General features: G+C 45.6%; 1 protein-coding gene across 5 annotated transcripts in view; it reads left to right on the top strand.

Moving 5' to 3' along the window:
* The first annotated feature begins 1891 nt into the window (after positions 1-1891).
* Positions 1892-27816, top strand: part of Smarca4 (SWI/SNF related BAF chromatin remodeling complex subunit ATPase 4) — a 91988-nt gene continuing 66063 nt past the window's right edge. For 4 of the 5 annotated variants that reach the window (XM_077796380.1, XM_026399867.2, XM_026399864.2 and 1 more), the window contains exons 1-7: positions 1892-2041; positions 18223-18475; positions 20604-20736; positions 21504-21908; positions 22204-22302; positions 24462-24720; positions 27230-27356. In XM_077796380.1, coding sequence (XP_077652506.1) covers positions 18254-18475; positions 20604-20736; positions 21504-21908; positions 22204-22302; positions 24462-24720; positions 27230-27356 — 1245 coding nt within the window. In that variant the 5' untranslated portion in view covers positions 1892-2041; positions 18223-18253. The remainder of the gene's footprint in view (positions 2042-18222; positions 18476-20603; positions 20737-21503; positions 21909-22203; positions 22303-24461; positions 24721-27229; positions 27357-27816) is intronic. The other variant, XM_077796379.1, reaches the window with a different exon arrangement.

Genomic DNA, 27816 nt, shown 5'->3' with positions numbered 1-27816 from the left:
TTAAACAGTGAGTGAGGAAACCAAAGTGCAGACCTCATATGCCTCAATAATACTACCTCAGGTTCAGAGAGCTACCAGGTGACCTGCTTTCACCAATTTTGGGTGCAAACATGTACTATTATTGTTTCCATTTTACAGATGAAAATAGTGAGGCTTAGACTGGATCCAATAAACTTGCCAGGTATCATTCAGCTGCTAACAATGGAAGTCTACTTTTAAACCCATTCTGACACCTGCATAAGATCTGACTTTCCTCTCTATGCTGCAAACAACCTACACTGGAAATGGAAAGACCCAACTTGCTGATGCAGGTACAATGCTTGGCATAAAAATACACACATCAGGTAGGCAGTCTCATTTTTTCAACCGTGGTCTATCCCTGAGCTATACCCTTGCCTTGTTTTTTAAAACAGGGTCTGAAGCTGGTCTTGGATTTGTTATCATTCTGTTTTAGCCTCCCAAGTCACCGGGATTACAGGCAGGCACCATAGTACCTGGTTCAATACAGTTTTTAAAATTATCTAGTATGTGGCAGAGAGGGTTACTATGCTAAATGCTGGGTATTCCCTAGAGAGTGAAATGGGTAACATTTTTGCTACTTACACTGGAGTGAGGGAGACATACCTGTTTTTAATGTTTTTTTTTTTTTTTTCAATCTGGAGGCAGAGAAAAGAAGGTGGTGATCAACCACTTGGCAAGGCTGAGATGGTGTCAGCTGACACCTGAAAAAAACCTAGGAAGAGTCCAGTATGATGGCGCATGCCTGTAATTCCTGCAATTTGCTAGGCTGAGGCAGGAGGATCCCAAGTCCAAGGCCAACCTCAGTTTCAAAAAGGGCTGGAGATGTAGCCCAGTGGTAAAGCACCCCGAGTTCAATTCCCTGTACCCCCCTCACCCCCCCCCAAAAAAAAACAAAAAAAAACCACAAAGTCCCCAAACAAACCAGAAACCTAGGGCATGAGGAAAAAGAAGCAGGGGTAGGGGTATTAGGGGCTGAAAGGCTACAGGATTTAAGGTTGTTTTGGCAGAGTGCTTGTTCCAGTTGGGTGACCAGATTAGAGGTCTAGAGTCGCAAGAGTCTTCACGCTTGAACAAGGTCTGTCCCTCTCCACTTTCGGGTCCATACTCACATATCTCCTTCACATTGAAGCCTTCCCTGGCTGCCCTATTTAAAATTCCCGTGACCCTCCTAGTGTCTATCTCATACGCTGTGCATCTTACTTATTTTATCTTGCTTCTCATAGATCCTGAGCTCGACGTCCGCTGGGACACAGTAGCAGGTCCATAAATATTTGCTAAGCTAATTAACAGCACAAAGAAGGTTCTGCAGAGAAGGCTGTCACAGCAGGGCCCCACCTGGCCTCGAAGAACAGGCCCTGCAGCCCCAGGCCAAGGATCAAAGCTGTTCCCAGGTCCGCCCATGGTCTGCAGGTCGACTGTCTGATCTTGGTCCAGTCTGATCGTCTCTCAGCTTCACGCACAGCCCAGAGTGCCTATTTCCGAGCTTTCAGACCCTTTGCCATCACTACCTGAAGGAGCTAGGACAGAATGGGTCCCCTCCCCCAACTCCCCGGCGCCGCCGCAGTGGTGCCCGCTCCACGCATGCTCGGCTGCGTGGGGACGCGCAACGTGCGGAGGAAGAAGGCCACCGTGCGCAGGCGCAGGGCCGTCCCGGATCGAGGTGGGAGGTACGTCGGGTGCGCGTGCTTTCTTTGGGTTCCGCCCAGTTCTCCCAGCCCAGGGGCGGGTGCGCACGCGTGCAGCGAGCGGAAGGGCGAGCAGGCGCGCGCACGAAGCCGGACGGGCGGCGGAAGCTGAGGCGTCCGCCCGTGGGGGAGGGGAAGCGGCGAGTGCGCGCGCAGCGGGGACGCGGGCGGTGTGGGGGGGCGGCCGAGACGGGCGCGCGCGCGCGAGGCTTCCCCTCGCTCGGCGGCGGCGGCTTCTTTGTTTCGTGAAGAGAGGCGAGACGCCCAATCTGCCCCTGGCCCCGCGCGGAGGGTTGGGGGCGGTGCCGGGAAGGCGACGGCGCTGGCAGCTCCTGGTAAGGAACGCGGGCTGAGAGTGCAGCGCGGCGCGGGGCTTGGGAGGACGGTTTGAATGGAGCCGGGGCGCCGAGGGAGGAGGGGGCCGCCGGCGCCGGGAGCGGGGCTGGGGTACGGCGGCGCCCGAGGGTCAAGAAGCCGGCCCAGCAGTCGCGCGCGCGGGGAAGGCCACAGTGTAGCGAGGCCGCGGCGGCTACAGTATCCGCGGGCCAGTGGGGTGGGGGGGCCCGGGCCGCGTGGAGGCCGCGCGTCCCCCGCGCGCGCTCTCGGCGGGGTCTCCGGACAAAGCTCGCCCCCCCTCGGCGATCCAGGGTCCCGGTCCCTCATTCGAGAGCTCTTTGGCCACTGCTCCAACAATGGCCAGGCGTCGGGGCTTTTCTGGCTACGTTGTAACGGGTCCGACCCGAATGTTGCATTTTTGGCAAGGCTTCGGTCGGGGCATGGTAGCAGACACCTCAAATGTGTATACCGTCTCCTGGACACAAACATTAGGAGCCCGCGTGGGTCTCCACAACTAAAATTTTATTAAAAATTGCATCGTTCCAGATTTTCAAGGAAAGATAAATTACTCCCCAGTCCTTTGCAGGCAGTTACTTTAAAATGTTGGCCCAAATTGAGGGTCGATTCATGGCAAGTGGGGGAGGACAGAGGGAGGAGACTGTCTGCTGTTGAAAGCATTGTTTTTCTTTTGCGTCCTTTTCCCTCCCTCGCAATTGATTTTCCAGATTAAGGCTTTTATTTTAAACCTGGTCCTTTTAGGCAAGTGTTATGTGCTGGTGCGGAGACACCACTCTTTATTTTTAATGTTTTTTTTTTTTTTCCAGTGACTCCTTAGGGAAAGTAGACAGGGAATGAGAGGAAGAGCCACTTCCCAGGAATTTGAAACAAGTTTTCCGTCTCAGTTGACAGACTGGATTGGAGTTTGACTCCTGGCGCTGTTGGTCACTTAGCTATGTGAGCTTAGGCAAGTGGCTGAATCTCTCAGAGCCTCTTTGCAAAAGGAGTATAATCTCAGAAATGGAGTTGGTGAAAGCCTGTTTCAGGGTTCCTGGCAAGTGGAACGCATTGTTGTTTTTGACTGGTCTGATCTTTCATTGTTCAACAAATACTCAAATCCTAAGAGAGTCACATGTTTGGAGGTTGGCTCCCTGAGGAGCCTCTTCAGTCTTATAGGGGGACAGGCCATAAATAAGGGAACAAACTCTCTGGCCTGCCAGTCATCACAATCTGCACTATGAAAGGGCTACAGTAGATGTGCAGGGGAGACATTGGGGATCTTTATTCAAAATTAGGGAGGATGCCCAGGCTTATCTTTTGACTTTCCCAGATCCCTTTGGACCAGTTACTGTTCCCCTCTCCTAAATTCCCCATCTCTATGGTTCTTTCTTATGTAGCTGTCATTCCCATTGCCATCAGAACATGGCCTATGTCTTCCTGGTGTGCTGCAGTGTACCCGGTATCTGGCACATAGTAGTTTCTAAACAAACATATTTTGAACAAGGAAGGTCCTTGGGAGGATCACCTGAGTATCTGTAAAGCACTTGGCACAAAATTAATAAGCAATAAATGTTAGTTGCTGTGTGTGTATGTGTTGCTGGGTATTGATCCTAGGACCTCTCTCATACTAGGAGAGGCTCCCCTGCAGCCACTACATTCCCAGTCCTGTTGATGCTTTGGAAGTTTCTAGGCCTTTGTTTCCCATCCCCCTAAGTGAAGTGTGGGGTGATTGTTTTTATGGGATGGTGGTGAGAAATCAGACCTCTTTGATTCAATGCAGTTCTCTTAAGTCCTAGCTCTACCTCTCGAAAGGCACTTACCAGTAAGTCCACTTGTGAAACAGGTATGCCCAGGATGCCACCTTAAATGGTGGTTGTTAGAGTTGAATGAGATGATCTGGAAGTCTGGCAGCACCTGGCATATAGTGAGCACTCCCACTTTTAGAGGGAGTATGTTTACTTTATTTATTATGTTATAAACCTACCTTTTTCTTTTGGTTCTGGGGATCAGAGCCAGGCCCTCATGCATCCTAAGTCATGTGCTCTACATGTGGGCTACATTCTCAGCCTAATAGATCAATTATTTATTTATTTTTACTTTCTAGTTCTAGAGGTGGGTTTTTTTTTGTGGGTTTTTTTTTGGTACTGGGGATTGAACTCAGGGGCACTAAACAGCTAAGACACATTCCCCAGTCCTATTTTGTATTTTATTAAAGATAGGGTCTCACTGAGTTTCTTAGTGCCTTGCCATTGCTAAGATTGGCTTTGAACTCGAAGTCCTCCTGCCTCAGCCTCCCGAGCCAACTAGAACATTAAAAAAAAAAATTTTTTTTTTAGTTGTAGGTGGATACAATATCTTTATTTTATTTATTTATAAGTGGTACTGAGGATAGAACCCAGTGCCTCACATGTACTAGGTGAATGCTTTACCACTGAGCTACAACCCTAGCCCCCACTAGAGCATTTTTTATAAGTTCTTTTTAGAAATACTTGACAGTAGAGTATATTTTGACATATTATACACACATAGAATATAAGTTATTCTAATTAGGATCCTATTCTTGTGGTTGTACATAATGTGAAGTTTCACTTGCCGTGTAGTCCTGTATGAACATGGGAAAGTTATGTTCGATAGTTTTACTGTCTTTCCTATTCCCAGCCCCTTTCCCTTCATTCCCCTTTGTCTAATCCAATGAACTTCTATTCTTCCCTCTTCCTAAATCAACTATTTAAAAAACTAATCCCCCCCCCCCATAATTTAGAGTTCTCTTATATCCCAGAACACCCAGGCTTGATGTGCTGTAGACTATATATATACACACACACATAACATTTTTTAAAAAAATTTTTCTTTAAAATCATTGCATACTTAATTAGGAAAATAATAGGTGTTCCTCTGTGTGCTATCTAAAATCATTATGTACTCAGCCCTTTTCCCCACTTTACTAGAGATTGAACCCAGGGTACTTTTCCACTGAACTACATCTCCAGGCTTTTTTATTTTTAATCTTGAGACAGGGTCTTGCTAAATTGCTGAGACTGGCCTCGAATTTGAGATCCTCTTGCCTTTACTTCCTGAGCAGCTATGATTACAAATGTGTCTACCACCACAACTGCCTAGGCACCCAGCCCTTTAGGAGACACTGATTTTGCAGGTTTTGATGAGGGGAGGTGATATATCATTAAAACTGGTGTAGGATAGTGTAGTTGTCTCCAAATTTTTTCTGTCCTTGAAAAGCACCCAACATATATGCATATTTATTTACATATTGTTTGCATACTTTGGTCACTCCTCATTGCCACTCCTTGTGGATCCTGAAAACATTGGGAGGTGACTTTAGACACATTCACTCCATGTCTTAGCCTTTTATTGAATCTGGTAGACCAGGATGGGACTAGGTATTTTGGTGAATGTCTGCTCAAACCATTCTACCAGTGAAGACCAAAGTCCAGGGGCATTTTTTTCTCTAGGGGCTTTCAAGTCAATCAGTTGGGTTTTACTCCTGTTTCTTCAAATGACAGTCTCTGGCACATAGTAAGTCCTCAGATGTGCCAGCTGTTTTTGGCCTGGTCACTGGGGCTGCCATGGCACAGAGGAACCATTCAAATTGAAAGATAGAACACATCATGACTGGTGCCCCCTGGAGCAGTGCAAGAAGTGACCCAGCCACTCATTCCTTATTCATGTAGTGAACAAATGTGCATTGAGTGCCTCCGCCAGGCACTGCTGGAGATTCAGTGGGGAACAGGCAGACAAGGGATCTGTTCTGGTATGTTTATATCTAGGTCTTTATTTGCAAAGGGGGACAGTAATAGTACTCAACTTGTGGGATTATTGCAGGGACTGAACCACAAAATTACAACTGTCAAGTGCTTATAACAGTGCCTGCACCACTGAGCTACATCCCCAGCCCTTTAAAAATACATATATTTTATTTAGAGACAGGGTCTTGCTGAGCAAGAGTTGCTTAGGGCCTTGCTAAGTTGCTGAGGCTGGCTTTGAACTGGGGATTCTCTTGCCTCAATCTCCTGAGATACTGAGACTACTGGCATGTACCAGCATGCCTGGCCAAGCTCTGGGTTTGATCTCAGGCACCACAAAAACAAAATAAAGGGCTGGGATTGTGGCTTAGTAGCAGAATGCTTTCCTTGCACATGTGAGGCACTAGGTTTGGTCCTTAGCACCACATAAAATGAATGAATAAAATAAAGATATTGTGACCATGTATAAATAAAAAAAATAATAAAAAATAAAAACAGTTGGTGGCTATTATCATTTATTAGGATTTCTACATCATTCTAGTAGAATGAGATAGGTAATATATTCTTGCTCTGTTGTAATGGTTCTGATCTGTATATTTTCAAGGTTGTTGCCAATAAATCAACTCCAGTTTGTCCTAAAGTTTTTTAAATTATGCTTTGTAATTTTATTATAGGCTTTGGAAAGAAAGGGATATGTTTGGTGGTATGGCTTTTTTTTTAAATTTTTTTTTAGTCATCAATGGATCTTTATTTTAATTATTTATATGTGGTGCTGAGAATGGAACCCAGTGCCTCACACGTGCCAGGCAAGTACTCTGCCACTGAGCTACAACCCCAGCCCATGGTGGGATGGCTTTTTAAAGATATTGAACGATTGGACATTGTGGCTCATGCCTGTAGTCCTGGAGACTTGGGAGGCTGAAGGTGCATAAGTTTGCAGCCAGCCTCAGCAATTTAGCGAGACCATGTCTCAAAATTAAATAAAAAAAAGTAAATGTTAGTTTTTCATTTTGTATATTTTTTCTTATAACCTGTGTGTAGTGTTGGTACACTTGAGAGACTTGAAATTTCTAAATAATCAGAATAAAAGGAATGTACAAAATCTACAAAAGGAAAATAACATTGGCCTGGAATATTGGGAGTGAATGAAAGAGAACATAATCAGAATCAAGGCTGAGACCAAATTGAGCTGCAGTTGCTGTCAGTCGAGTATTAGGATCAGTGATTTCCTGGGGTTACCTCTTTGTGTGTGTGTGGTGCTGGGGATTGAACCAAGGGCCTTGTGTATCCTAGGCAAGCACTCTACCAGCTGAGCTATATCCTCAACCCTGGGGTTACCTCAGGATGCTGCTAACCATCAGGACCTGGATTGGACAGGCATGTGAACTCCATCCTCCACTTTTCTTCCACTCCTCTTCTGGTATGGGAAAGGATCTTGAGGGAGAAGCCTAGGTGTAGCTGGGTTTGTTGGGAGATTGCATTCACAGGGCAGAGCTGAGGAAGGGGATGTATCTTTTTCCCTCAGGGAAGGTTTTTTTTTTTTTTTTTTTTTTTTAAAGAAAACAGGTAGATGTTAGGAGAAATAAGCTAGCCCTGGCCCCTTCCTGTCTTTTGATCCCCAGACTGGTTTCTAGGGCTTCATTTTGAGACTTAGTTACTGTGCTTAAGGGGAATATTTTCAGTTTTTATAGGGGAACATTTTCTTTAGGAACAGCATGGGTTTTGCTCCTTTTGCATTCATTAGTTGTGTGTGTGATAAAGGAGAATGGGACCATTTCTTAATGATGGCTCTTTGGGGTTTTAAGATCTCCTTTGCCAGCTGGTCATGCCCTGCTGGCTCAGGAAGCAGGTGGCCAAATGACAGTTGTTGTCTCACTTATGACAGTGGGAGACTTGAGGGTGGAGCATCTGATGTGCACCACCCTGGCTTGCCCTGAAAGTCCCAGTACAGTGGGCTGGTGGATGATCTCATTGTGTGCTGGGAGTTGAATCTGAGTTCAGGAAGGCTGCGTGCTGTGCAGCCCAGACCTCAGAGCACCCTGCAGCCCTGCAGCCCTGCAGCCCTGCCTGCCTCCCAGAACATCCTCTGGACACTCTGGCCCATTGAGTGCTACCTTTATTTGTACTTCTCGCCCTTTCAGTCCTGCAGGGCTTTCTTCCTTGTCCCTTTTGATTCTCAGCCAGGCCTCTATTCCTTCCATAGTTTCAGTAAAAGGCCACCTTCTGTCACCAGCCCTGATCAAGAGGATAGAATTGGGCCTGAATCTAACCTACACTCTAGGGCTTGATCATTAATTTTAATTTTAATTTATTTTTTAGTTGTAGTTGGACACAATATCTCTATCTATCTGTCTATCTATCTATCTGTGGTACTAAGGATTGAACCCAGCGCCTCACGTGTGCGAGGCTAGCAAGGCATGCGCTGTACTGCTGAGCCACAACACCAGCCTTGCTTGGTCATTTTTAAAAATTTGTGGACTTATTTTGAGATGGGGTCCTACTATGTTGCCCATGCTGGTCTTTATATTTCAAACTCCTATACTCAAGTGGTCCTGCCTCAGCCTCCCTAGAAGCTGGAACTATAGGGCTAGCTAAAGCCCTGCTGCTCACCTTTGTTATTCTTTTTCTTTTTATTTTTTTAGTTGTAGATGGACACAGTTCCTTCGTTCTTTCCTTCCTTCCTTCCTTCTGCTGAGGATCGAACCCAGTGCCTCATACATGCAAGGCTCTATCACTGAGCCCCACAGCTCCTCTTTATTTATTTTTATGTGGTGCTGAGGATCGAACCCAGTGCCTCATGCGTGCAAGACAGATGCTCTACCACTGAGCCACAACCCTAGCCCTCCTCTCTTATTTTTGATTCCTCATTCATATTCATTCCCTCAGCTTATCCAGAGAAATGGCTTTTTGTTATTGTTGTTGTGTTTTCCTTACAGGGGATTGAACCAGGGCCTCATACATATTAGGCAAGTACACCACTACTGGGCTACATCCCCAGCCCCCTAACCCTTTTATTTTATTTATTTATTATTTTAGAGAGAGAGAGAGAATTTCAATATTTATTTTTTATTTTTCGGTGGACACAACATCTTTGTTTGTATGTAGTTCTGAGGATCGAACCTGGGCCGCATGCATGCCAGGCGAGCAGGCTACCGCTTGAGCCACATCCCCAGCCTCACCCTTTTATTTTTTATTTAATGTGTGTGTGTGTGTGTGTGTGTGTGTGTGTACACATATGTAGTTGATGGATACAATACCTTTACTTTGTTTATTTTCATGTGGTACTGGGGATCGAACCCAGTGCCTCATGCATGCTAGGCAAGCTCTCTACTACTGAGTCACAACCCAGGCCCTTATTTTTTATATTGAGGTAGGGTCTTGCTAAGTTGCTTAGGCTGGCCTTGAAGTTTGTTTGTTTTTTAATGTTTATTTTTTATTTTTTTAGTTTTTGGCGGACACAACATGTTTATTTGTATGTGGTGCTGAGGATCGAACCCAGGCTGCACGCACGCCAGGCGAGTGCGCTACCGCTTGAGCCACATCCCTAGCACTGGCCTTGAAGTTTTGATCCTTCTGCTTTAGCCTCTTAAGTAGTTGTGATGATCAGACCCTGTCACTCCTCTGCCCAGAATATTCTAGTGGCTTCCCATTGCTACTGGATGCAACTAGTATAAACTCCTCTTTCCTCACTGTGGCCCTTAAGACCTGTGATCTGCCCCCACCTGCTACCAAGACTCTCTTGCCCATTGTGATATAACCTGAAATACATTGGATCTTTGTGGCCCCCAAATGAGTGATAGGAAGTTTTTTCTTATTTACATAGAACCCCTTTTTGGTTACATCTGAGTTCATGCCAATGAGGTGATTTAGGGTATAGTCCCTGGCTAACTCAGGATGGGGCTGGTCACTAGAAAGTAATTAGAGAGAGGGCACATACAGAGAGGCCCTAGCATCATGTACCACCTCCCCTGTGCCTGGCCCTCTTCTATCTGGTTGTCAGAGTTATAATTTTGATAATAAACTGGTAATAGTGAAGTGCCTTCCTTTGTTCCAGATAATTAGGAAGGCACTTTAATTAAATTCACCAAATTATTGAAGGTGAGGAGAGGTTTGCAGGGTTAGAGGAGAGGGAAGCCAGACATGTGATTGGCATCTGAAGTGGTGGACTCTCTTGTGGGATTGAACCCTTAGCTTTTGGATCTAACTCTGACTCTAGGTAGAGTCAATTAAAGTGTAAGGCCTGGGGCTGGGGATGTGGCTTAAGTGGTAATGCGCTCGCCTGGCATGCATGGGGCGCTGGGTTCGATCCTCAGCACCACATAAAAATAAAATAATGATGTTATGTCCACCGAAATCTGAAAAATAAATATTAAAAAATTCTCTCTCTCTCAAATAATATTAATATTAAAAAAAAGTGTAAGGCCTGCTGTTCATAGAGTTGGAGAATTGCTTGGTGTGGAAACCTCCCTCTCCCCCTACAGCTGGTCTCAGGAGTGTTCTTTGTTGAGAGAAAAAACTCAGGTTCTATTGGAGTTGGCATTAGAAGTGTTATGTGAGAATATAGAGAAATGAAGTGTGTTCCCACCCTCTCCACTTCAGTCACTTTGACTGACTTGCTGTGCCTCAGAATGTGCACAGCAAAGTCCTACCCCAGGGCCTTTGCACTTGCTGTCCCTTTTCCCATAGAGGCCACATGGCCCCTCATCCATTTCACTGTAAATCTCTGTTTTGATGTCCCCCCATTACTTAGACTGCCCCTGGCCACCATGATTGAAAGATTGTCTCCCTTTTGTTACCACATTAACCTGATTATTTTTTCACAACACTTCACCCCCTGTGTAGCACTGTGTCATAGTTAATCTGTGTGCTTATCTCTGTCCTTTGGTTGTCCACTCCACCAGGCGGGAACTTTGTTCTCTGCTAGTCATCTGCTTAGCACATTTGGTGATCCATCATTATTTTATTTTTAAAATATTTTTTAGTTGTAATTGGACACAATATCTTTTTTTTTTTTAAAGAGAGAGAGAGAGAGAGAGAGAGAGAGAGAGAGAGAGAGAGAGAGAATTTTAATATTTATTTTTTAGTTTTCGGTGTACACAACATCTTTGTTGGTATGTGGTGCTGAGGATCGAACCCGGGCCGCACACATGCCAGGTGAGCGCGCTACCGCTTGAGCCACATCCCAGCCCCTGGACACAATATCTTTATTTATTTATATTTGTGTGGTGCTGAGGATCAAACCCAGTACTTCACACATGCTAGGTGAGCGCTCTACCACTGAGCCACAACCCAGCCCTATTTTATTTTATTTTTTAAATATTTATTTTTTAGTCATAGTTGGACACAACACCTTTATTTTATGTGGTGCTGAGGATCAAACCCAGGGCCTTGCATGTGCTAGGTGAGCTCTCTACTGCTGAGCCACAACCCCAGCCCCCTATTTTATTTTTTAAAAATTTTTATGTACTTATTTATTTTTTTAGTTGTGTATGGACTCATAAGTTGTGCCCTTATTTGGTTTTATGTGGTTCTAGGGACTGAACCCAATGCCTCATACTTACAAGGTAAGTGTACTACCACTGAGCTACAACTCCAACCCCTTATTTTATTTTTTAAAATATTTTTTAGTTGCCAATGGATTTTTTTTTTTTACTATATTTATTTCTATGTGGTGTTGAGGATCAAACCCAAGGCCTCACACATACCAGGCAAGCACTCTACCACTAAGTCACTACCCCAGTCCCCCCTATTTTATTTATTTATTTTTCTTTTAAAAAAAATACTTCTTGGCTGGGGGTGTGGCTCAAGCGGTAGCGCGCTCGCCTGGCATGCGTGCGGCCCGGGTTCGATCCTCAGCACCACATACCAACAAAGATGTTGTGTCCGCCAACTAAAAAATAAATATTAAAAATTCTCTCTCTCTCTCTCTCTCTCTCTCTCTCTCTCTCTCTCTCTCTCTCTGTCCTCTCTCACTCTCTCTTTAAAAAAAAAAATACTTCTTAGTTTTCAACAGACCTTTATTTTATTTATTTATATACAGTGCTGAGAATTGAACCCAGTGCCCCACAAATGCTACTCAGGTGCTGTACACCGAGCCATAACCCCAGCCCCCCTATTTTATTTATTTTTTAATATTTATTTTTTGTTTTAGGTGAACACAATATCTTTGTTATTTTTATGTGGTGCTGAGGATTGAACCCAGTGCCTCACACGTGCAAGGTGAGCACTCTACCACTTGAGCCACTACCCAGCCCCTGTTTTTATTTATTTATTTTAGTTATAGGTGGGCATAATGTCTTTATTTTATTTCATGTGGTGCTGAGAATCAAACCCAGTGCCTCATACACACTAGGTGAGTGCTCTACCACTGAGCCACAACCCTAGCCCCCCTATTTTATTTTTTTAAATTTATTTTTTAGTTTTCGGCGGACACAACATCTTTATTTGTATGTGGTGCTGAGGATCGAACCCAGTGCTGCACACATACCAGGCGAGCGAGCTACAGCTTGAGCCACATCCCCAGCCCCTATTTTATTTTTTTAAAAATATCTTTAAGTAGATCAACACAATACTTTTATTTATTTATTTGGGTACTGAGAATTGAACTTAGGGGCCCTTGATCACTGAGCCACATCCCAGCCCTATGTTGTATTTTATTTAGAAATAGGGTCCCAGAGTTGCTTAGCACCTTGGTTTTGCTGAGACTGGCTTTGAACTCACAATCCTCCTGCCTCATCCTCTTGAACTGTTGGGATTACAGGTGTGAACCACCGCCCACCTTAGTTATTTATTTATTTAAAAAATATTTCTTGTAGTTGTAGATGAACAGAATGCCTTTATTTTATTTGTTTATTTTGTATGGTGCTAAGGATCCAAACCAGTGCCTCACATATGCTAGGCAAGTGCTCACTGAGCCACAACCCCAAGCCAGATCCATTATTATTTGTGGGGAAGTTATCATTAGTAAATCCTCTGCTCCGGTGGCTGGGAGGACCCGGGTGATATTTAGTAGGCTGGATTTTGTGTCTCCCTGCCTTCTCTGGCCACTGTTCTGCCCTCATTTATTATGCTTGAGGTTCAATGTGCAGCAGCAAAGCAGACCTTGGGGGTCTAGTGAGCTTGATTAACTCTAAGCCAGACAAAGAATAGGGGCCATCAGTGTTTTCCAGGGAGCATGGGGCAGGGCAAATTTATGAAACTGGCTGCGGTTACTTGATGTAAATTTGTGTTATGACTCTGTTATGGTCAAGTGAGTCTGAAACAGACCTATCCATTGGATAAATAGGGTAGCGCTTGTGTTCATGCCGTTTAGACCAATCTCTCTCTGGTGGATTAGAGAGAACTCCCTGAGGACAGAAAATCCTCCTTCTTGTGTTAGATCCTCTGGCTTGTTCTGAGTTGCATTTATTAGTTTGTTGCACTGGGGATTGAACGCAGGGGTACTTTACCATGGAGCTACATCCCCATCCCTTTTTATTTTTTTGTTTTGAGATAGGGTCTCACCGCATTGCTGAGGCTGGCCTTGATTGAGATCTTGATTCAGCCACAGAGTCTTTGGGAGTACCTCAGTCACCACACCCAGCTAACGTGGTTTTTAAGGGAATGAAAATAAAAAGAGTGAAGATCCAAGTGAATGAAATGATACATAATTCCCAGTGCTAAAATTAATACCTGGTAACAAGTTGGAATGTCTACTGTATAGGTAGTACAGAGAAGACATCATGAAGAGATCTTCTTGTTTGTCTCCCAAATAACTGGGATTACAGGCATGTGTCTAGCCAGTCATTTCTTTCTTAAATGATTGATAGATTTTTGCAGGATTGGAAGTTTAATACTGGGGCGCTTTACTTGAATTACATTCCCTTCCCCTTTTTTTTCTTTCTTTTCTTTTTTCTTTTTTTTAAGAGAGAGTGAGAGAGGAGAGAGAGATAGAGAGAGAGTTTTTAATATTTATTTTTTAGTTCTCGGCGGACACAACATCTTTGTTGGTATGTGGTGCTGAGGATCGAACCCGGGCCGCACGCATGCCAGGCGAGCCCACTACCGCTTGAGCCACATCCCCAGCCCTTCTTTTCTTTTTTTTTGGTACCAGGGTTTGAACACGGGGCATTCAACCACTGAGCCACATGCCCAGCCCTATTTTGCATTTCATTTAGAGACAGGGTCTCACTGAGTTGCTTATCGCCTCACAGTTGCTGAATCTGGCTTTGCACTTGTGATTCTCCTGTCTCAGCCTCCCAAGCCGCTGGGATTAGAGGTGTGTACCACGCGCCCAGCCAAACCCTGTTTGTATTTTATTAAGACAGGGTTCCACTGAGTTACTTAGTGCCTTGCTTTTTGCTGAGGCTGGCTTTGAACTTGTGATCCTCCTGCCTCCACCTTCCAAGTCACTCAGATTACAGGTATGTGCCACTGTGCCAGGCTCCCTTCCCTTTTCTAAAATTATTTTTTATTTTGAGACAGGGTCTTGCTAAATTGCTGAGGCTGGCCTTCAGCCTGCACTCCTCCTAGCTCATCCTTCCTGTACAGGCATGTGCCATCATACTGGCCCAGAGTACTTTTACTTCCCATCACATGGCTTCTGACAGCCTACCAGGATTTCCAGGCTGTTTCCTTTTCTAGAGGCCCTAGGCTCACCTGACCTGAGGCCCACACACATCTGGATTGGCTCCCAGACAGACACATATGCTGTTTGCCTCTTTTGTCTATGTGTGTGTTTGTCCATTGCTTCTTTCACTTGTGAGGTGTGGCCTCCTGGTTTGTTTCAGCGCCCATGAAGGAACTTGTAGAGGGACTCCAGGGAGCCTAGGTAGCACCATACATGCTCCCTGCAAGTTCAAAGACCACAGTGATGATCTTAGAGATTCAAGCCCTTTCCTGAAAATACCACCAGCTTTGATTTAGAAAGGTCAGGGTTGGGAAACCAAAGGGTAGGGATTGGGCATTGTCACCCTCTGATCCTGTCCCTCTTGTTATTCCTGGCTGAGCTTGCTCAGTCCCCTCCCTGGGTAGGCAGCTTACTGGAGCCCAGTGGCACCTAGTTCCACAGTGTCTTCTTTTTGGGTGGGTGGGATACCGGGGATTGAATTGAAGGGCACTTGCCCACTGAGCCGCATCCCCAGCCCTATTTTGTATTTTATTTAGACACAGTGTCTTACTGAGTTGCACAGAGCCTTGCTTTTGCTGAGGCTGGCTCATTGAACGTGCCATCCTCCAGCTTCAGCCTCCCAGCCGCTGGGATTACAGGTGTGGCCACTGCGCCTGGCCATGGTGTCTTATTGTATTTTCTGTTACTATAATTGAATACCATAAACAGGGTAATATATGAAGACAAATTTATTTGGCTTACAGTTGGAGGTTGGGAAGTCCAAGGGCATGGTATTATATCATGGTAGAAAAGAGACAGCATGTGGGATGCATTCACTTTTATAGTGATCCATTTTCATGATAACCAATCTATTCCCACATTAATGACCTTAATCCATTCACAAAGACTCAGTTTATCCTTTAGTCGGTTGTATAATAACAGGCTATATAAGCCTGCTATAGATAGATGTTTGTGTATTACCAAAATTCCCATGTTGAAAATCTGCTGCCCAGTGTGATGGTATTAGGAGGTGGGGCTTTATTAAGATAACTGTGCCCAGCCCTCAGGAATGAGATTAGTGTCTTAGAGATCCCAGGGACCCCACCCCTTACCCTTTCTGCCAATTGATAGAGTGAAAAAGTGATGTGAGGAAATAGGCCCTCACCAGACACTGAATATGCTGATTCCTTGATTTTACACTTTCACAACTGTGAGAAATGAATTACTATTGTGTGTAAGCCACCCTGTCTAAGGTGATTTATGATAGCAAATTCCCCTTAATCTTCTTTTTTTTGGGGGGAAGGAGTCATCCTGGGGATGGAAAACCCAGGGCCTTATCAATGCTAAACAAGCACTCTACCAATGAGTGTACCCTTAGCCTTTCCCTTTAATCAAATGATTTAGTAATGCCATCTCATGGTTGATACTTAGAAAACACAAAAGTTAAGAAGCCTAAAATCACCCATGATACTGCCACACACAGGGGATGAGTGTCTATTGTCCCTGCAAATGGCAAGGAGTTGTCTGCTTTCATAACCAGCTAAATTTTGTGGCACGCAACCACTGAGCCACAGACCCAGCCCTTTTTGTATTTTATTTAGAGACAGGGTTTCACTCAGTTGCTTAGGGCCTCACTGAGTTCCTGAGACTGGCTTTGAACTTGTGATCCTTCTGCCTCAGCCTCCCAAGCTACTGGGATTACAGGCATGTGCCACTGCAACAGGCTCATTTATTCTTGATGAAGGCACAGAGTGTCATCAGAACTAGTGATTTAGAAGGGCTTAATAAATTCAACCTAAGATAAAACACCTACACCCTGAAGGAAATTTGTTGCCCTGAGTTTCTGGTTTGGAAGAACCACTTCTTGTTTGATGTACCATACATCTTTTTTGTTTCTTTTTCTTCTTTCTTCTCTTCATTCTTTTAGTTGTCAATGGACCTTTATTTTATTTATCTATATGTGGTACCGAGAATCAAACCCAGTGCCTCACACATTGTAGGCAAGTGCTGTACTTCTGAGCTACAATCTCAGCCCTTTTTAAATGTTTTTATTAGTGTATTATCATTTTACATAATAGTGGGGTTGAAAATTGAGGACAGGTGTGGTGATGCACACCAATTGATCTAGTGATTTGGGCTGAGGCAGGAGGATCTCAAGTTTCAGGCCAGTTGGCAAATTTAGCAAGACCCTATATCCCCAAAAAAAAAAAAAAAAGTGTGTGTGTGTGAAAATTTATAAAATTTTTCATCAGGTTGGGGATATAGCTCAGTGGTAGAGCAAGTGCTTAACATGCATGAGGAACCTGGGTTCAATCCCCAGCGTGCCACACATACATCTACACACACCAACCCGTGGTCCTGTCATAGCAAGCTTAATTTACCAATATCATCAGTTTTCCCTTCCCCAGTACTGGGACTGGAACCCAGGGCATTGCACATGAAAGGCAAGTGTTCTACCACTGAGTTACAACCCACACTCTTTATTTCAAGACACATCATTCTATTTTTTTAAAATATTTATTTTTAGTTTTAGGTGGACACATTATTTTGTTTTTATGTTGTGCTGAAGATTGAACTCGGTGCCTCATGCATGCTAGGCCTGCACTCTACCACTGAGCTACAAATCATGCTATTTCAAGACACATCTCCAGGCTAGCCTTGAACTTAACCATTCTGCTTCAGCCTCCCAAATAGCTAGGATTACAGGTGTGCACCACCTTGACAAGCGTCACCAGATTTTTTTACACTTGTGGGGGCTGTGGGTTATAGTTCTGGGTATCAGTTTTTAGTTTACAGCACTATTCATCATCTTCAGACATTTGATATTACTGTCAAAGTGTATCATGGTGCCATTTTTTGAGTGATACTTACCTTTGTATTAGCCTACTTTTTTTAAAAATATTTTTTAGTTGTAGATGGACACAATTCCTTTATTTATATTTATGTGGTGCTGAGGATTGAACCCAGTGCCTCGCATATGTTAAGTGAAAGCTGTATCACTGATCCACTACCCCAGCCCCCAGTTTCCTGTTTTTGTTGGCTTGGTGGGGATTGAATTTAGGGCCTTGCTCTTGTTGAACATGGATTCTACCACTGAACTACACCTCCAGCCCTGAATTTACTTTTTGAATTTAAATTCATTTAATTAATTAATCGATTATTATTTGGTGCTTAGAATTGAACCCACAGGCACTTAACCATTGAGCCACATCCCCAGCCCTTTTTATTTTTTTTTTTATTTTGAGACAGGGACTTGCTAAGTTGCTGAGGCTGGTCTTGAACTTGCAGTTCTCTTACGTCAGCCTCCTTAGTCGCAGGGATGATGTGCGCCATTGTGCCCAGACCAGGTTCATTTATTTTAAAGAAACTTGTTCTCACTGCCTTCAGTGGAAAACGGGTGTCACTTGTCATAATATTGGTTTTGATTGAATTTATGAAGTTCTAATCAGATGCTGTTTGAGCCTTAGTTATGAAATATGAAGATTTGCAATTATTTGAGCAGTATGAAGGATAGATTAGTACTTCCTCAGGTGGTTTTTTTTTTTTTTTTTTTTTTTCATTGTGATCAGAAAGATGTTCAGGGACCTGAAGAATCTAGTAAGGCAGTGGTACATGGCCCTTATCTATGTGCCACCCCTTCCTAGGTGGACTGTGATTTGATTTATTTGCCTGAGATGTATTTCTTTCTCCAAAAGGAATCAAGAAAAGATGCAGGTCAGGGTAATGGCACTGTTAGATAGATGATTCTGACATGACTATTTTAGTCTTCCCTTGCTGCCCTTGACCTGCCTAACCCATTCCCCCAACCCCTAGAATGACTGGGACTTCTTTTCAGCAGGAGACCACCATCTGCACCTCCCGTGAAGATGTCCACTCCAGACCCACCACTGGGTGGAACTCCTCGGCCGGGCCCTTCCCCAGGCCCAGGCCCCTCACCTGGAGCCATGCTGGGCCCCAGCCCAGGCCCCTCACCAGGCTCTGCCCACAGCATGATGGGGCCCAGCCCGGGGCCTCCCTCAGCAGGACACCCCATCCCTACCCAAGGGCCTGGGGGGTACCCTCAGGACAACATGCACCAGATGCACAAGGTAGGGAGCTCTGTGTTCTTCATATCATTTACTTGCCGTTTGGCTGCCTCCCACCCCTTCCCTCTAGGCTCTGGGAAGCCTCTGAACTTGAGCCTCCCCTGAAGGCCAGTGGGAAAGCCTCCTTGTCAGTGGTGGCTGTTTTGGTCCAGACGCCTGCCCCAGGGTCTGTTGTGGGGAACAGAGGGGTCAGGCACACAATCTGTCCTGAGCTGGGAGTGGGGAGCAGCCACCCTGGATCCCCTGCACGCCTTGTTCTGCATGGGAACTTTCAGAACAGTACTCTGAAGTTCCTCTCAACAATAAAGGAAAACGCCTGAATCACTAAAGGAGGCTTAAGGTACATGGTTTCCTTTTAGCCAAAAGGAAACCATGTACCAGGTAGGCTGCTCTGCCTACCTGGGGAATTCACAAAGCAGGGCAGGGGTGCCTCAATCCCTGCCCACAACTTATGCTTGGGCCACTGTCTTGACCTCTTACTTGAGCTGATCAGAGCTGCTTTTGCTAGGAAAGTGGATACATTAATTTCCTTCCCTTTATGTCATTTTACATCCCTTTTTGTCATTGAGGGGGCTTGGAGGAGGAAATATCCCCTTGTATGTACCAGCGTCTGTAAGAAATGGTGACATTTCTGTCAGGGCCCTCAGGAGGCCGGGGTCTGCATAGATACAGGTGGAGGGGTGGGTCTAGAAGTGGGTCCCACCACCTGGCACTGATGGCTCTTTACCTCCCTACTATTCCACTTGAATACCCCCAAACCCACTAGGTCTGGTGGTTATTACATAAATTTTATAGATAAGGAATCAGGGTTGCAGTCCTCCCGATGCCGCCCCCTGAGCTTTCTTTGTTCCCTACATTTGTGCTGTTTCTGAGGCCTTCAATACATTGAAGCATTCCCTTGCCAACCCTCTCCATCTCCTGTACATTTCTCTCAACTTATGTATAATATCTGTCTTGACCCTTCTATCTTGGAAACTATTGATAACAAGGTAGGAAGCCCTGTGCTCTTCATATCATTCGCTTGCCCTTTGGCTTATCATTCACTCTTGGTTTATAGGCCAGCTCCTTCTCCAGCACAGCCCCTGCTTTCCTTCTCTGCCCTCCTGGCATGGCACATACACACTGTACACCTCTGATGTATGTTTGTCAGACACCTGCCATATGTTCCACACCCTGCTAGGATCAGGGTCCCATGCTGACAGGGTGCCTGTGACTGCGCAGAGGTCAGTCTCTCCCATAACCAGGGAAAGAGGGGTGGGGACAGGCCCGTACCTTGGGTCTGGTCAGCATCCTGAGGGCTTAACCTGTTCCTCATGAAGCTTCCCCTTACCTGGCCCCTCTTCTCCTTGAGCACAGCACACATTGAGTTAGTTGTAGGTTTGTTTTGTCAGCCGTGAACCTGTGAGTTCCCAGAAAGGAGAATACTTGTGCTAACCCAGGCCTAGTGGGGGCCCACAAAAAGATTTTGGATGGCATCCCCTTTGCAGCGGTTCCCCTGGAGGAATAACCTGCTACTGAATGTAGGAGAGACATACACTTCATCATTCTGCCAAGACCTGCCCTTAACTCCTGTGGGGGCTAGAACAGGTCTGTAGTCTCATTTTCTGCCAGCAACTGAGGAGGTGCAGAGTTTGGGAGACGTCCGACGTGTTTTTACAGTCCTTGTGGGCAGACTTGTCTGTCTGATTTCTAGTCCCTAAAGAAGAGGGTCCTTGGTTCCCAGATTCATGTTTTGTCCAGTCACGATGAGCAGTGAGATTTGTGTCCTGGATGAAACCACTCCCTCCCTAAGATCTTTCTTGTGTCTTTTCCTTTCCTCTTGTGGTTGCTGACTGCCTCTAGAACATCTTCCTGCCCTCTCCTGTCACCCTAGTGCAGTTGCTTCCTTGCCTCCAGGCCACCAGTTGTCTGGTTGGTCACCCTACACTGGGTGGCATTTATTTTGTGTGTCTACCTTGGTGTCGTGTCCATGCCTTGGAGCTGAGCCCTTGGTCATGTTGGTGACTCGGTGGATGCTATGGCAGCATTGGGTGGACATTTGTTGTCGTCCATCTTATTCCCAGTGATGCTTTGCTGTGTCGCCTCTTCCTATTCCCCTTGTTGACCCTGCCTTATTGTTGGCCACTTGCAGCCTATGGAGTCCATGCATGAGAAGGGCATGTCGGACGACCCACGCTACAACCAGATGAAAGGAATGGGGATGCGGTCAGGGGGCCACGCAGGGATGGGGCCCCCACCCAGCCCCATGGACCAGCACTCCCAAGGTACTATTCTGTATTTCTTCTTGCTTAGTGTTGGTCATACATAGTGAGCCCATATACCCCTTTTCCTAACAGGGTTCCCATAGATGGGTTCTGTGATGACCTCAGACAGTTGAGCTCCAGGGAAGGCCCTGCCATAAAGAGTGTCTGGAGGTTAGGTGGTGGTCTGCTTTGGCCCTCTTGTTTTGGAGCAGCCCTAGAAGAGCATACATGGTGGGCAGAGTTGGGTGTTAGAGGAGAGCTTGTTAGGAGCTCCAGTGCCATCTGGGAGCTTAGTGGAGATAGTGTCTCAGGGCTCAGGACTCGGCCTTACAAGCCAGTTGGCTTTTCCTTATGGGGATGACGGAGTAATGATATAGGAGATGACTTGCAGAGCGATTCCAGGCATCAGGGACAGGAAGCTCAGGCTCCTGAGGAATGGAAGTGAGAGGAATGGGTCTGGCTGATCTGAAGATGTGTACCCTGCTCTGCCCAGGCAGGAGGGCAGGCCTGGAAAGATCCTGGATTTCATTCATAGCTTCACCATTAACCATCTGTACTCTACTGAAACATGGGCCAAAGCACGTGACCATGTGGGCTGCTAAGCCAAGGCTATGAGTTGAGAATATGTCCTCTGGGTGCCTTGTGTTTGGCTCATGAGAATGAAGCCATTGGGCTATTCCGTGTCTTGGAGGATGAGACAGTATAGGTATGACAGAACAGTTTACTGTCTCTGTCTTTATCTCAAATGTATGCTGCCAAGTGACCATTGGATTGGTCTTTCCTTGCAGGTTACCCCTCACCCTTGGGCAGCTCTGAGCATGCTTCCAGTCCAGTTCCAGCCAGTGGCCCATCCTCTGGTCCCCAAATGTCATCTGGGCCAGGAGGGGCCCCACTAGATGGTGCTGACCCCCAGGCCTTGGGGCAGCAGAACCGGGGCCCAACCCCATTTAACCAGAACCAGCTGCACCAACTTCGAGCTCAGATAATGGCCTACAAGATGCTGGCCAGGGGGCAACCTCTTCCTGACCACCTGCAAATGGCTGTGCAGGGAAAGCGGCCAATGCCTGGGATGCAACAGCAGATGCCAACACTACCTCCGCCCTCTGTGTCTGCCACAGGACCTGGACCTGGCCCTGGGCCTGGCCCTGGCCCAGGTCCAGGACCAGCACCTCCAAATTACAGCAGGCCTCATGGTAAGGCCCACCATCCCTGGTCCCTAGGGTGGGGAGGAAGTCCAGAGTGAACTGGCCAGAGCCTGGGTAGCAATGATAGATGATCCTGAGTCTGTTGTTGGTGGGCTTCTCAAGTGACTGCTCAGGTGGCCAGGTCGTTGTCATGATAAATGTCATTTTTTCAGCTTCCCTTGATATCTATACCTACGGGCTTGTGGATAGGTGTGTGCCCTAAGCCAAGGATGCTCATGGATAGGTGTGGGTATGAAGACAGTTCACATTTTATTCTCCTTTCTTTGTTTCCCCCTGCATGTAGGTATGGGAGGGCCCAACATGCCACCTCCAGGACCCTCAGGTGTGCCTCCTGGGATGCCTGGTCAGCCCCCTGGAGGGCCTCCCAAACCCTGGCCTGAAGGTAAGATCACTTCTCTCTTCATCTGTGTCCTGCCTCTGTATTATGAGCTTGGAGCTTGCAAGCCCTGAGATGAGCCTGATCAGAGAGAATACTTAGGACGCTCGCTTGAACAGAACAGAAACCGCATGTTTTCCTGTGGTGTCCTCTTGGTCTCATCTATCCCTGGTCAGTTCCCAATGTCTTGGGCTCAGATCTGCTCCACAGTTGCCCTTTTGTGTTGTGGGTCAAGATTATCCTGGGGTTTCTTTAAACCAGTAACAAGCAGAGGAGAGCAATGAATGGGTCTACCATGAGACTCAAGGGAAAGGCCTGAGAGGTGCACCTGGCACCACAGGCAAATTCCTTCCTGGAGGGCACATCTCAATCTGTCTTCCTTCCCAAGAACATCCCTGTGGGAGGCAGGTAGGATGATAAGAGAGTTTAGGGTCCTATCACCCTCACTGACGTATGTGTGTCCTTGGTCCAGTGCTCTCTGAGGCTCCATGTCCACGTCTGTAAAAGTTGGTTATATTTCAGGGTCCATATATGTTTGGGATAGATATAGTGGGTAAGATGGATTCATTTGCGGCCATCTTAGAGTCTGAGGTGTATTGATGTTCATCAAAGAACTAGTCACTAAAATTGAATTCACTTTGAAGTAGAGTGTAGTGGTTCCCACTTTTCCATGGAGGATATATTCGTTCCAAGATCCCCAGTGGGTGTTAGCTACCATGGATAGGCCCAAACCAATCTCTCATCCTTTTCTTTTTTTCTTGGTGCCTCCCTCCCCATTTCTTTTGTGGTACTGGGGACTGGGGATTGAACCCAGAGGTTCTTTACCACTGACCTACACTCCCAGCCTTTTTTTTTTTTTTTTTACTTTTTGCCTTTATTTACTTATTTACTTAACTATTTTGACAGGGCCTTCCTAAATTGCTGAGGCTGACCTTGAACTTTTGATCCTCCTGTCTCAGCCTCTCAAATAGCTGGGATTACAAATTTGTGACACCACTCTTAGTTATTTTTTACTTAACATGAATACTGGTGACAAAGTTTAATTTATAAATTAGTCACAGAGATGAGAGACAGCTAGCAATAAAATGGAACAATTATAACAGCACACAGTAGTAAAAGTTGTGAATAAGGTCTTTGTCTCTAAAATTATCTTATTAGCTAGGTGTAGTGTTGTATGCCTGTAACCCCATTGGCTCACGAGGCTAAGGTAGGAGGATGGCAAGTTCAAGTCCATCCTGGGAAACTTAGTGAGATCCTAAAATAAAATTAACCTGATCACAGTGGCACACACCTGTTATCCCAGTTTATGAGGCTGAAGCAGAAGGATCACAAGTTCAAATCCAGCCTCAGCACCTTAGTGAGGGCCTATGCAACTTAGTGAGATTTTGTCTCAAAATAAAACCTAAAAAGGGCTGGGGATGTGTCTCAGTGGTTAAGTGCCCCTGGTATTCAATCCCTGTTACCAATCAATCAATAAATAAACAAACAAACTAATTAACTAAAGATGGAGCTCACAGTAAAATACCCTTGGATTCAATCCCCAGTGCCATAAAAAAATAAAAATACTTGGGCTGGGGATATGGTTTAATTCTAGAGCACTTTCTTAGCATGCAGGAGGCCCTGGATTCAGTCTCCAGTGCTGCAAAAAACAACCCTGGTATATTGTCCTCACTCTTTGTGATGATGTGTGCTGATAAGATGGAGGGAGGCAAATGATGTAAGCAGTGTGATGTGACTGCTCAGGACAGGTTACAATTTTAAATTAATGAGTTGTTTGTTTCTGGAATTTTTCACATAATATTTCAGACTGTGGTTGACTGAGGGTAACTAAAATAGCAGAAAGAGAAGCTGCTGGTGAGAGGGGGGACTATTGCAGAGGAAAGACAAGAAAATGTGGGTCCTAAGAGGCCAGAGGCCAGAAAGATGTGGATGAGTGAAGACTGGGGTCAGGGAGCGGAGTGGAGATCAGGAAGAGAGATGAACCCTGAGGCAGGAGGGAGGCAGATGCCTGGGTGAGAAGCAGCGTGGCATTTGGTGGGTGAGAGGAAGGAGGTGGGGAGAGGTTGGTCTGTTCCCAGGTAGCAAGCCACCTGGCAGGCTTTGCATTTTCACTGAAGAATTGTCCCTGGGCTTAACATGTCTCCATCCTGCTCACCTCTCCCCAGGACCCATGGCGAATGCTGCTGCCCCCACAAGCACCCCTCAGAAACTGATCCCCCCGCAGCCGACAGGACGCCCTTCGCCTGCGCCCCCTGCTGTCCCGCCTGCTGCCTCACCTGTGATGCCACCTCAGACACAGTCCCCAGGGCAGCCAGCCCAGCCCGCACCCTTGGTGCCGTTGCACCAGAAGCAGAGCCGCATCACCCCCATCCAGAAACCCAGGGGCCTGGACCCTGTTGAGATCCTGCAGGAGCGGGAATACAGGTGAGACGTAGCCCACTGGCTCCACTTGCAGCGCCTCCTTCAACATAGCAGTGTAAGTCCTTACAATTGATTTACATCCATTTCTCAGGTTGAGACCAATAAAAGTGGCTTCCATGTGGCCATTGAGGTCTCCCTTTGTATAGAAGCTCTTCCCAGTCCCCCTCATTCCAGGCCTTTCCTCCAAGCACTAGCCACTCTGGAATTAGTGGCAGGATTTACTCCTCTCCCTCCTCTGCCCCAGTGCTAAGGATGAAAACTATGGCCTTCCATCTTTGGCAAGCACTGAGTCACAGCTGAATCATATTCCCAGCCTACTGTTTATTTTTTTATCCCTTCTGGCCTTTCTTCTCAATGAGACTGCAAGCTCCATGGGAGCAACAACCTTGATGGTTGCATTCAGTGCTGAGACTCCATACCCTAAAAGATTGATGCAGCATAGTAGGTGCTCTGTAAATAAGTGTGTGAAAGACTGAGCAAGAGGATTGTTTCATTTAACCTTCAGATCAAGCCTGTAGATTACTCTCAGGGGTGTCCTTAGTTTATGGATGAGGACAGTGAGGCTAATAGGCTCAACAGATTTCTTATATTTTTAGTTGTAGATAGACATGATACCTTTTTTTAAATTTATTTTTATTTTTTAAAAATATTTATTTTTTAGGTGTAGATGGACACAACCAATGCCTTTATTTATTTTTATGTGGTGCTGAGTATTGAACCCAGTGTCTCACACTTGTGAGGCAAGCGCTGCACCACTGAGCCACAACCCTAGCCTGGCTCAATAGATATAGATTTCTGTGTGTGTGTGTGTGTGTGTGTGTGTGTGTGTGTGCGCGCGCGCGCGCGCGCGCACGTGCACTGTTGTTTTATTTTGATTTGATTAGAATCTTTGGAACTATTTTTTTAATCTATTTTTTAGTTGTAGTTGGACACAACACCTTTATTTCACTTGTTTTTTATTTTTATTTTTTATGTGGTGCTAAGAATCGAACCCAGAGTGTGAGGCAAGTGCTCTACCACTGAGCCACAACCCCAGCCCCAGAACTATTTTTTTTTAACATTTTTTTTTAATACATGACAGCAGAAAATATATGGAGTACAACTTTCCATTTTTGTAGTTGTTCATGATGTGGAGTTATACTAGTTGTGATTTTTTTTTTTTTTTTTTGGTACTGGGAATTAAACTCAGGGGCACTTGACCACTGAGCCACATCCTGGCCCTATTTTGTATTTTATTTAGAGACAGGGTCTCACTGGGTTGCTTAGCACCTCGCTTTTGCTGAGGCTGGCTTTCAATTGGCAATCTCCTGCCTCAGCCTCCTGAGCTGCTGGGATTACAGACATGTGGCACTGAGCCTGGCTCTTCTTTAAAACATATATGTTTTTTAGTTGTCAGTGGACATTTATTTTATTTATTTATTTGTAGTGCTGAGAATTGAATTCAGTACCTTCCATGCACTAGGCAAGTGGTTTAACACTGAGCTACAATCCTAGCCCTGTTCGTGCATACATATATAATCATAGAAGAGTTATCTCCTATTTATTCTACTTTTTCCCTTTCCTATCTGCCCCTACTCCCCAACCTAGTTAAACCCCCCCTACCCCCCCCCCCCACCATTGGGGTCCACATCTGTATATCAGAACATTTGTCTTTTGGTTTTTGAGGATTGGCTTATTTCATGATAGTCTCCAGTTCTATCCATTTACCAGCAAATGCCCTAATTTCATTCTTCTTTATGGCTGGGTAATATTCCAGCCATACATTATGTATATGCACCATATTTTCTTTATGCATTTATCTGTTGTCTGGTACTAAGTTGGTTTCATAGCTTAGCTATTGTGAATTGATCTGCTGTAAACACGTGGCTGTGTCACTATAGTGTGTTGATTTTAAGTCCTTTGGGTGTATGCTGAAGAGTAGGATAACTGGGTCAAATGGGGGTTTCATTCCAAGTTTTCTGAGGAATCTCCATACTGCTTTTCAGAGTGGTTGTACCAATTTGCCATCCCACCAGCAGTGTATGATTGTACCTTTCCCCTACATCCTTGCCAACATTTATTGTTACTTGTATTTTTGATAATTGCCATTCTGATTGGGGTGAAATGAAATCTCAGTATAGTTTTAATTTGCATTTCTCTAATTGTAGTGATGTTGAACATTTCTGGCTCACTTGATTTCTGAGGCCCCATGTCTCATCCATGCCAGGGTAGGGACAGATTCTGGTTAGTCTGAAGCCAGAAAGTCACTACTAATATGCCATGAGCCAGCCAGTAGGTGTCTTGATTTTTGTGGTTTGTGTGGCCTGGTCCTAAGAAACTTTCTGGCTGCCTTCTCTGTTCTATGTTTTGGCTGGCATCCTTTTTGAGGGAATTCATGTCTCAAGGCCAGATCTGTCTGTCTTGAGAGATAGAGTCTTCAGAAACTCTGGCTTTAAAGACAGGCACCAGGTGGCTTCTTATAAATATAGTCCCTCTTACCACCTATCCTTTCTTTCCCTTTCTTTGCGCCTAGGCTGCAGGCTCGCATTGCACACCGAATTCAGGAACTTGAAAATCTCCCTGGGTCCCTGGCCGGGGATTTGAGAACCAAAGCGACCATTGAGCTCAAGGCCCTCAGGCTGCTTAACTTCCAGAGACAGGTAAGTTCCAGTGTGGTCCTAGATCTAGGGAATAGGCCTTCCCCACCACCTGTCATGCTGAGACCCCAAAAACTTCTTGCGGGACTATCATCCAGAGTACCTGTACAGTTTAGGCAGCCATGCCAACCTGCATATATTAACCCACTGTCTTACCCTCTCCTTGTGTCTTGTTCCATGGTGGGGCAGTGCTGCTCACATAATATGCAAGTGTGGACCTTCCCTAAGCTCCAATTGCCTACAGAAGCAGGAGAGTGGAGTGACTCTCCAGTGTTTCATAAGGAATTGTATTGTGTTGTGGGAAGACAAGCTGGAGACATGAGGCACAAGAAGATTCTCTGACCAGGTGTGCAGAATGCTCACCTTCTGCTCTTGTCTGTACCACCCATGGGTGCATAAGGCAGTTAATTAGGATCCTTTGGGAGGCAGCATTGCCTGCCTTGTATATGATCGACAATTATAA

Source organism: Urocitellus parryii, chromosome 3 (genome assembly GCF_045843805.1).
Source record: "Urocitellus parryii isolate mUroPar1 chromosome 3, mUroPar1.hap1, whole genome shotgun sequence".
NCBI lineage: Eukaryota > Metazoa > Chordata > Mammalia > Rodentia > Sciuridae > Urocitellus > Urocitellus parryii.
This window is presented reverse-complemented; position numbering and strand designations above follow the sequence as displayed.